General features: G+C 40.8%; 1 protein-coding gene across 1 annotated transcript; it reads left to right on the forward strand.

Moving 5' to 3' along the window:
• The first annotated feature begins 529 nt into the window (after positions 1-529).
• Positions 530-7,594, forward strand: CLN5 (CLN5 lysosomal BMP synthase). Its single transcript, XM_007466807.1, has 6 exons — positions 530-812; positions 1,142-1,220; positions 2,936-2,986; positions 3,872-4,037; positions 4,586-4,811; positions 7,083-7,594. The coding sequence occupies exons 1-6, from the start codon at positions 575-577 to the stop codon at positions 7,592-7,594; spliced, it is 1,272 nt and encodes a 423-aa protein (XP_007466869.1). The 5' UTR covers positions 530-574.
• The last annotated feature ends 3,677 nt before the right edge of the window (positions 7,595-11,271 follow it).

Genomic DNA, 11,271 nt, shown 5'->3' on the forward strand with positions numbered 1-11,271 from the left:
GGCGGGGGAGGTGGGTGGATGTAAGCTACCTGTTAGTGTGGCCACTGTCATCACCGGCTTAGTCAGGTAAGGACCAGTCACTCCCCCATCATTGTCTTCCTCAGTGCACTCACCTCCCCCATATATTCTCCGTCACTCAAATGTCTGTTGTCTCCTAGTCTGGGCCCTGAGGGATGAGGTAAGAGTTCGGTGCTAGAGAATCCAAGAGACCAAAGCTGGACTTTCTGTTTGTTTGCTTGTGGTGACTGTAGTTGGGGGGAGGTCAGCAGAAGCTCCAAAGAAGCGGTGACCTTTAAACTGAGACGTGAGGCCGAAAGAACTCGGCATTAAGAGTCAGAGAAAAAGAAGGCCCACGGCCCGTTTCGGCTGCTCGAGGGAACTGGACCAAAGCGCCTTCCGGGTCGGCTAAGTCCAGAAGCCGCCCACGCTCGGGACGGGCGCGGGGGCGGAGCCGCCGGCGGACAGTCGCCCGGGTCCCCGGTTCGCTTGAGGGCGTGGCTCTGCGCATGCTCGGCTCGCCGGCCCTCCGCCGTCGCGGGGCGCGGGAGGGGCCGCAAGCAGCGGGAACCGCCTCATGGCGCAGGCGGGGAGAGCTAGTCCGGGGGCCTGGGGGCGGCGGTGCGCGGGCGGGGATGCGGCTCCGGTCTGCGCGCCTTGGCGCTGGGCCTCCGCGCTGCTCTGGCTGGCGGCGGCGGCAGCGGCGGCGGCGAGCGGCCCCTCCCGGCGCCAGTGGCCGGTGGGGGCGGGGAGGGGATTGTGTCCGGGTCGCGGAGTTGTGCGGGGGCGGCGCTCGGCGACCCTGAGGGCGCGGCGTTGAATGAAGTAAGAGAGATGTTGAGTCGCGGATGTTTGCTGCGCGCAGCCCTGGGGTCACCTCCTCTCGGGACCCTTGAGCCAGTTACGAGGTGACCTAGACTCAGGGCTGCCCCGAATCGTGGATGAAAAGGGAGTACTGTTATTTCGTCGCGTGACTGTCGGATACAAGTCGCTGACACTTTGAATAGTTTGGGGAGACCTTTAATATCGCATTTATTACCGTGCCATGCCCTGTCATTTAGTTATCTTGAGTGCATAACATTTGCACGTCAAGTGTCCAGTTTACCCAGCTTGCCTGGGTTTGCCTGGGACTTCCCGTTTTTAGCACTAGAAGTCTGGCGACCCGGAAATCCGCTCGCCCCCTCGGTTGGCGACCTCGTTTGTCCACTGTCTTCAGCCTGGAGGTAGGACGCTGGTCATAAGCTGAGGACACGGAGACTGCAGATATGCGAAGCATATTTGAGCCTTTGAACTAGAAGAGTATTTACATGGCCTAATTGTCAGAGATGGCTCAGCAGAGAGAAAGAAAACATGGTGTCAACATCAGGCAGGGGAAGGGCCAGCAGCTTTTGAAAATGCACAACTATTCTGAATGACGATATAGTGAGTTGGGAGACAGGATAACCTAGGGGTCGCGAGTGAGTTCTGGGCTCCGACCACTGCGGGTCAGGCTCCACCATCACTAGCTGTGTGATCTTGGGAAAGTTGCTCAGTATCTCAGTGTCCACATGTCCTGAGTCAAAAAGTAGGAACAGTAGTTACTTCAGGTTTGTTGGGGGGATTAAATCTAGGAAATGCTAGCCAGCTGTTTTCAAACCTGAATACAGTATTGGAGTATTCTGCTCACTAAATGGCTCGCAGTACTTTCTTGTTTTGCTTGATATACATGAAAAGAGAAATTTGAGTTTGAAGCTGGTTTTCTTGAAAGTGTTAATAAAATGTTCGAAAGAAGTAAAAATTTAATATTCAATAAAACAAGGAAGAGATTGGAAACCCAAAACTACTTGATTTAAGGACAAGATATTGGCTGTGACTTCTTATGTTTCTTTAAAAGTTTGAAGTGTTAAGTACATGCCTTCATCTAATCCCCATCATAAAATTTTAACTTTATTAAGTTCACACTTAAATCATACTCTTGAAATTACCTTTGACCTAAAATAGATTTTGCTGTGGGTAAGTGAAACCTATATGTAGTTGCTCATTTGCTTAAACCAGGTAAGCACCTATAAAACAGTTAAGTATATCCAAGACTCTTAAGCTTTTAGGAGGGGTTGTCAATATTTTTGTCTAAATAAGGATTTTGTTTTTGGCTGTACCGCAGGGCTTGCGGGAACTTAGTTCCCTGACCAGGGATTGAACCCAGGCCAAGGCAGTGCAAGCACCGAATCCTAACCACTAGACCACCAGGGCACTCCCTAAATCAAGATTTTAACTCTTTAAATTAGAATAGACATTTTTGTTGATGTGTTAGGATTGTAAAACAGTAGATTGGGCTAGAACCTGAGGGAATCTAGGATCTTAGAGGGTAGATAGAGGCAGCTACTTTCATCTTTCTCTCCAGTGAAAGGTGTGTAGTGAGTGTCTGCTGATCTGAAATCACCACAGTCCCTCCTCCCCAGTCCTACTGCCATGGCCTTCTCAGGCTGCTTCCTTGCTTGTTGTATTATTGCTGTGACCTCCTCACTGCCCTCTCAGCCTTAATTTGGCCTTTCTCCCCGCCCTTTTCTAATTCATAAAGTGAGGCTTATTTAGAGCAAATTCAGTTATATCATGTCTGCTACTTCAGATCCTTTAACTGATCTCCCTCCCGGGCTCAGCCCTCCCCAGCTGTGGCACTCTAGAGGGTGCCCTTCACATTGTCCAGACATAACTCTTGTTTTATTGCACTTCTCAGATACCGCATTTTTTACCGACTGAAGATTTGTGGCAACCTTGTGTGGTCAGATGGTAGTTAGCATTTTTTAGCAGTACAGTATTTTTTAATTGAGGTCCATACAATATGTTGGGGTTTTTAAGACATAATACTATTGCACGCTGAATAGACCACGGTATGATGTAAACATAACTTTTATATGCACTGGGAAACTAAAAAGCTCAGGTGACTCCCTTCCCTTTACAGCGTCATCCGACGTATTGTGGTGGTCTGGAAGCGACCCACGCTGTCTCCGAGGTGCACCTGAATTAGGGCGAAGTGACAGTCCCTGCCTCCCTCTCCTCTCACCGCTGCTGCCTTGAAGCCTGAACTCCAGTCTTCCTTACCCACTTGAGACTCTTCCAGCGTGTCATGCTTGACTTAGAGTATTTAGTGTTTTGTTTCCTTTTCCGTACCGACTTCCTAAAGTATTTTAAAAACCTAGGCTAGGCCTTCATCTCTTCCTTTGCCTCCTTACCCCCAGCCATCCCGCAGCAGGTAAAAATGATTTCTCCCTCTTTTGCACCCTCAGGACTTTGTGTATTTCTCTGTAAGCACTCACCATGCTGCGCTTCATCACTTGTTTAATGTCTTACCAGCCCTCACCCAGAGCTCCTTGAGGGGAGGAACAGCATTTTAACTTTTGTTTCCCTCCTTTCTAGTATAGTCGTAGATCCTCAATAATATTGGTTGAAGGGGATGTCGGCTAATCCTCAAGAAAATAGAAAATATGTTCTATTTAATTATGATTATCTTTGAATAATCTTGACATATGGATTGTTTGGGAAGTTCAATATCATTTGAAAGCTATTCCTTTATTCAGTAAATATCTGTCTACTAAATAAGGTGTGGAGCTATAAACATTTTCACATGTGGTCCCTGTCTTCAGAATTCTCACAATGGGAGCGGAGAACCAGGAAGCATGCAATTATCAGTGCTTTCAATGTATCATTTGCTATTAAAGACATCATTGGAGTTTGTTCACAGGTTAACATACAAAATGTATATTTATACACTGTGGCTGAGCTTTGGGCGTTTTTTCTAAAAATGTGATTGACAGTGAAATTAAAATCTGGATTCTACGATGTGCGAGAACCAAATTCCTATTAGAATCTAAGTTGATGATTTTTTTTTCTTTGTTAGACGCTTTTCCTTCCGTCCGGAACCAGATCCTTACTGTCAAGCTAAATACACTTTCTGTCCCACTGGCTCCCCTATCCCAGTGATGAAGGATGATGATGTCATTGAAGTCTTTCGATTACAAGCCCCAGTGTGGGAATTTAAATATGGAGACCTCCTGGGACACTTGGTAAGGCTGCATCTTGATCTTATAGCTGGTTAATTAAGTGATTTGATTAAGTGGATTTGAGGGAATAATCTCTAGTCAGTCACTAGTTTTAGATTATGTTTATTGGTGTTCCTCTTAGCAAATTTTAAATAAATAGTCCAGAAAAAAATCAGGTTTTATGATCCTGACAATAATCAATGCAATTGCTTTAATCCATTTTAATATTATGAATCCAGACGCAATTCCTGTACCCAGATCCTGGAAAGAAAGAAAGGAGGAGGCCCCGAGCAAGGGGCAAGGCAGGTGGGAATCACTTCTTCACATCCAGTTCCTGTTGTGCACACTTTTCTTAGGTTAGCTCACCATTTGAGCCTCTCATCACCTGAGAGGTACACAGACTTCCTTCCTGAGTCTGGGGCATGGAGGCTTCTCGACGTGAGAATAGCAACAGGGAAGGGGAATAACTGGTCTACTCTATATGCAGTTGTGGTATCGCACTTTCTCCCGTCTGGCTCCTGAAGCAGTGGTTACGTCACAGATGCTTTGATACATGTATGATCTTTACACAGAAAATTATGCACGATGCCATTGGATTCAGGAGTACTTTAACTGAAAAGAACTACACAATGGAATGGTATGAACTTTTCCAGCTTGGAAACTGCACATTTCCCCATCTCCGACCTGAAATGAATGCCCCTTTCTGGTGTAATCAAGGAGCTGCCTGCTTTTTTGAAGGAATTGATGATATTCACTGGAAGGAAAATGGGACGTTAGTTCTAGTAGCAACCATATCAGGTAAGTTTCAAAAATATGGCAGCATTTGATGATTGCATCAGTATCCAAAAATGACAGAAATTACTTTCATTGAGGCCTCTCAGTAATGGTCTGCTCTTCAGAGGTCAACTTATAAAATACACTTCTGGAATCACTAACCTTTGATCCAAACTATTACTCATGCAAAACTTCACCTTATTTACAGATTATCTTTTCTATTTTCATAATAAAAATAAATGATATAAAGCTGTACAATTAAATTGGACTTTCTAAATAAAATAATAGAGATAAATCTTTATTTTAGAGGTGACCACCAGTTTGTTCTCTGTATCTGTGGGTCTGTTTCTGTTTTGTTTTGTTTGTTCATTTGTTTTATTTTTTAGATTCTGCATACCATATGAAATCATATGGTAATTTGCCTTTCTCTGTCTGACTTACTAAACATAATGTCCTCTAGGTCCATCCATGTTGTCACAAGTGGCAAGATTTCATTCTTTTTTTATGGCTGAATAATATTCCACTGTATGTACATGCCACATTTTCCTTATTCATCCATCCCTCAATGGAAACTTGGGTTATTTCCATGTCTTGGCTATTGTAAGTAATGCTGCAGGAAACTTAGGGGTGCTTATATCTTTTCAAGTTAGTGTTTTCTCTTCCTTTGGATAAATGCCCAGGAGTGGAATTGCTGGATCATATGGTAGTTCTATGTTTAATTTTTTTGAGGAAGCTCCGTACTGTTTTCCATAGTGGCTCCACCAATTTACATTCCCATCAGTAGTGCACGAGGGTTCCCTTTTCTCCACACCCTCACCAACACTTGTTATTTGGTGTCTTTTTGATGATGGCCATTCTGACAGGTGTGAGGTAATATCTCACTGTGGTTTTGATTTGCAGAATTGGTGTCTTTTAAATGTAATCTGGGAATCTTTTAACTATTTATCATGCTGTTTTCTTTCTTCCTATTTTCTAATTGATGTGCCCCAAACCATCCAACAATATAAAAGTCCGTTTCTCTTTTAGCAATGCTCAGTGTGGTAAATAGCTATCCTTCTTTCATTCCAGGCCAGTTCACATCTCTCCTTTCTCCATTTCCACCTACCTCATTATCTACAAAATCTTCCTTCTGACATCAAAGTATGATCATATGAACAAGTGATCACCATTTTCTGTAGAAGAGTTTGCAATATGCTGGTACTTAAATCTTTTAAGTTATCCATCTGCCTTGTGATTAATCCTGTTCGTTGACCTTTTTTCACATTACAGAATAGGGTTTTTAAGCATTCTTATCTCTTCATTACTAGCAGTGGCTTTTCAAAGTTGAAGGACACTAAGAACAGTATCCCCAGCTCTAAGAAAATAGGATTTATATTATTTCACCATTTTAATACCATAAAATTGATAAAAGCAGCTACTCTGTTCATTCTGCAGGGCTTAAAATATTGATTTTATGGACTCAAGCTGGAGTAACCTAAGAAAGATTCACACACAGTGACAAAGTGAAATGTTGGGGCCACGCTGTTTTAGGCCCAGATGTGGTTGCAACCATGCAGAGTATTTTGTTGACATTTGGAGAGATTCCTCTGGTCTGGTACAAGGTGGTAAGAGAGAGTGTTAGCCATCCTGGAGTCTGTATAATCCATGAACTTGGTCAAAAACATTTCCAGTTTAGTTGATTCACTGGAAGAATTTGTGTAGTGGGTAGAAAGGTTGTAAGCAGTAGCCACAAGTACAGGGAGCAAAGGGAGTTACCAGATATTCAGGGTGAATGGGGCAAGGTGCTTCCTTCTCAAGTAGATGTTCCTCAGGCAGCCATTCATACCTTGCTTTGCACAGAAAAGCTTCGTGTTTCACCCTCCTCAGTTCTTCTTACACTGTCTTTGCCTCATTCACTTTTTCCTCTTCCACAATTTTTCCCTGGCTTTTTCCTCTTTTGCCTCTGAATCCAAGATTTGTTGAGTGGAGTAGAGAAAGAGGGCTTTGGCACATGTACAATTTAGCTTTTGACTGTAGCTTAAATGATTATAGAATTTGTATGTAAGACTCCTCTTTATACACCTATTATATCTAATGTTTAGTTCAGAAATACCTTGTGCCTTGAAAAATGGAACAATAATTGGCTGAGCTTGGATTCCTTTTGTGAGATGCAGGTTTGGAAATTCAAAAACTGTTGTTTAATCGTGTAGTCATGGCCTTGATCTGGTTAGAGCATTTTACTTAAAACTAACATGATTAGCTTTGATGTTCACATAGTGTTGTTTTTTGTTTTTTTGTTTGTTTGTTTTTAACTAGGAGACATATTTAACAAAATGGCAAAGTGGGTAAAACAGGACAATGAAACAGGGATTTATTATGAGACATGGACTGTCCAAGCCAGCCCAGAAAAAGGGGCAGAGACATGGTTTGAATCCTACGACTGTTCCAAATTTGTGTTAAGGACATATAAGAAGTTGGCTGAACTTGGAGCAGACTTCAAGAAGATACAAACCAACTATACAAGAATATTTCTTTACAGTGGAGAACCTACTTACTTGGGAAATGAAACATCTGTTTTTGGGCCAACAGGAAACAAGACTCTTGCTTTAGCCATAAAAAGATTTTATTACCCTTTCAAACCACATTTGTCAACTAAAGAGTTTCTTTTGAGTCTCTTGGAAATTTTTGATGCTGTGATTATACACAGACAGTTCTATTTGTTTTATAATTTTGAATATTGGTTTTTACCTATGAAATTCCCTTTTATTAAAATAACATATGAAGAAATCCCTTTACCTAACAGAAACAGAACACTCTCTTGTTTATAAAACTTTAATTCTACTGCCTTTTTTTTCTACTAGCACATCAGTTTTTCAGGGAGTGATTTTACATGTGTGGATTTCTTAGGCCTTTCTTCCTTGGGACAGAAAGGTAAAATACACATGGGCAGAACTGCTGCATAATAATATCTCAGGAAATTTTTTGGAAAGAAGCTGAAAACTCTTATTGTGTTGGCCAAAGTGAACCCATTAGGTGATCTTGATTTCAATCTCCAAGGCTTTGTTAATACGGAGAATTGTATCATCAGATATGTGGATATGGTGTGCCAAAACTTTAAAAATACTGTCAGTGACATTGTCATGGTGGGAGCTACTTTTTGCAGATATGGTAGTTACACTTTCTCATTTAGGTACTCTCTAGTAGTTTTGACTGACTTTATAGCCTTTGTAACTTCTAGAGCCAGTCCTAGTAGTTTGATTTTGTTCTATTCACTTAACCTTAAAGAGTAATTTGGACACCACAGCTGGAGTGGTCATGCTTCCAGATGTGGTAAAATCAGTGATAAAGAGCACAAGTTTCTGGCTAGCATTTTAGAACTAGCCAGTGACTGGTATTTTGTGATTTAAGCAACTTATCATTTCCAAACCTTAGTTTCCTTATCTCGAAAATGATTCATCTGTCACTATTGTTGTAGACTGAAGCCGTGTATAGTTTGGCCTAGTAAGGTCACAGTAAGTGGTAACTATAACGATTAATGAGAGAACAAACTGCCATCATTGATCTTGCCTAATGTGGTTTACATGCCAACCTATCCTGGTTTTGTAATAATCACCTAGACTTTGAGCTGGCAGCATAGTGCTTCTGCGGTTCTTCACACATGTGGAACATGGAAGTATCCGACTGCAGGTACATCTGGGTGAACAGGCACCCTTTAACTAACTCCTTCACTGCTTCACACAGTCCCCCCGCCGCCCACTAAAGCTGCCAGCACTGCAAGAAGGTACACTTCCCCAGAGAGAGGGCAGGTTTTTGTCAAGGATCTCCAAGTAGCCATGCTTCCATTAGGGCCATCAAACAAGGTCTCAAGGTCCTTTAAGTGTCTGATAACTGAACACCTTGTTTCTATTCATGGAAAAAATACCTACCAGTCAAGGAAATGATGAGGCAGAGATCAGAGAAAACAGTCTGTATTTAATATGTAAATGTACCAATTCTATTCAGTTTCTGCCCACATTTGAGTGCTTCCTAAGAGGTTAGTACATTGAGTTCTCATAAAAAGCCTAAGCGTAGGTACTCTTTACGTGATTCAAATGAGGAAATTGAGACTTAGAAAGGTTATGTGACCTTTCCACAGCTACCCACCTAGTGGTAATGGAGCCTCATTTTGAACCAGGTTCTGCTGACTGAATGGGATGCACCATCAAGCAGGTTTTTCAGCGCTGCTCAAAGTGTGGTCCTCAGACCAGTGCCTGGACCATAAGTTACTAACAAACACCATATGTTCTGGTCTGTGAGGAGGAACTCTTAAAGCAACTTGTTGGACTAATTTTGTTTCTGTTGAATCTAATAAAAAAACCAAACAAACCGGGGGCTTGTACTTTGCTTTTATTTCATTTGTCTGGGAATTTATTATTGTCTTCAAAACTATAGGCACTAAAACGCAGTCTAAAAATAAAAACCCAGCCCTTCAGCACAGATAGCGTAAGAAGCACTGCAGCATTATGATGATGCCTGCTGCACAGAGGATATCTCACCCTCGAGCACAGGGAGAACTGGCTTTCACTGCCTACAGTTTAGCTTTACTCATGTTAATAGCGCCAAACATTCCTGATTACTTTAACCTCTTTAACCTGCTAGTTGTCTTCAGAATATGTCACAAGAAAACTTGGATCTTTGCACTGGCACCATCTAGTGGCTAAAATCGGGCCATGTCAGCCTCTACGGCTTCTCAGGAAAATTGCTCTGGAAAAAGTGTTTTGTATTAACTGTAAATCACAGAACTTGGTTCCATGGCAACAACAAATGAGGACATCCGTACATGGAACTTGAATATTAAAGCAAGAATCTACTAGTTACATTAAAAAGTATTCATGATTTTCCACTGTTCCTAAGAATACTGATAAGTGAAGAAATTCTACTGAGAATTTGACATATAGACTCAGGATACTATAACAGAGTGTGTAGCATTCATATAAGTAAGTACTTCATAAGAATTTATCAAACCTATCAACTATACTTACAAGTTGAAGTAGGGCTTTGAAGCAGAGATGATTCAGGAAAAAGCTTTTAAAATGGTAGCTGGAAAACCAAAACACAAGCCAGGCAGGAATTTGCCAATTAAATTTTGCTGTCCTTTGAACTTCTATATAACTAACTTAAATATGATTTCTGTTTTTCTCGTTAAGTTGTACATGTATAAAATTTCCTCTACAAGAAACCATTAGTTGAAGTCTAAGTTATATTAGGGCTTTAGAATAAACTTATTAACAACTTATTAATTCTGGCTCCATATTAGGTAAGTATACCCACAGTGTGTCATCAGTTGTAGGTACGGGAAAATAGGCAAAAGGTGAAAATAACTCAAACTGTAAATATTTGGAACCCTCAATCAATACTGGCTCCTTATTAGAAATCAGAAAAATTAATAAAAATAAAAAATCTTAAGAAGTCTCATCCAGTTTTATAATCTGCTCTGGTGGCACTTAACAAATTCCCTAGGACTGTATTTCCTTTAAGAAGATGACTTTTTTTTTTTAAAGAAATTGTTGGTATGTTTCAAAAACAGCAACATTCCCAAACCCCACACATGCTTTTCCCCTCACAGCAAATGAGCTGGCCAAAGTTTGTTTCCAGCATCTTCCTCGTATTTACCCTTTATTGTCCAAATAGCATCCTGCTTCTTAAACCTTCTACATTTTCTCTCCCCTATTTAAAACAAGACTGCATGTTAATCATATATTTTTTTACTGGACTGATTATTCTAAGGATAAGCTCTTAATTCACTTTGGAGTAAAAGGCTTTGGGTTCTTTTTTATATATCATATGATATGTCCTTTTTTTTTTTTAAAGGAAAGTTGGGTATCAGCAAGTAGGTAAAATTTTTCTGGCTGCTTGGTAACATTTAAAAACCAGCCCCACAGATAAACTGAGCTGGAATCTGTGTAAAGATTTTGCCCAGCTGTGTATGGGGTAGAGATTACTTTACAGCTTATTAAAGGACCTCATTCAGGCCTGAGCCTTCTTCATACCAACCCTTGCCTTCTATCCTAAGCTTTTCCATAAATATAAAAAATTCTCCTTTGATTGCAGTAAATTGACTTAATCTTCAGTCATGCCTTTTTACTGAGAATATTGTTACTAAAATAGCCCAGATTAAGATTACCAAGGTAAACTGAAGTTATTTTGTGGAAGCTGGAGATGAAAATAATTTCAATAGTTTAAAAACTATTCTGATTGTATGGAATTGTATAAAGGTGTTTCTCTCTAAAAATGCTAGCTGGTTTCAAGGATCCTGACTAAGAATTCTATTCCTAAACAATCTGTTTTTTAAATTCTTATTCTAAATGCCTAATCTTGTATCTCAAAAAAGCTACTCTACCATAAATATTTAATATTAAACATTACATCCATCAGATATGGATTTGAAACGAAAACTATAAATCTGTAAGTTTAACTTGTTTTAAAATCAAATTAGTACATTTGTTAGGGTAGTTTTAAAAAATAA

The sequence above is a fragment of the Lipotes vexillifer genome, unplaced genomic scaffold (genome assembly GCF_000442215.2).
Source record: "Lipotes vexillifer unplaced genomic scaffold, Lipotes_vexillifer_v1.1 scaffold19, whole genome shotgun sequence".
Classification (NCBI taxonomy): domain Eukaryota; kingdom Metazoa; phylum Chordata; class Mammalia; order Artiodactyla; family Lipotidae; genus Lipotes; species Lipotes vexillifer.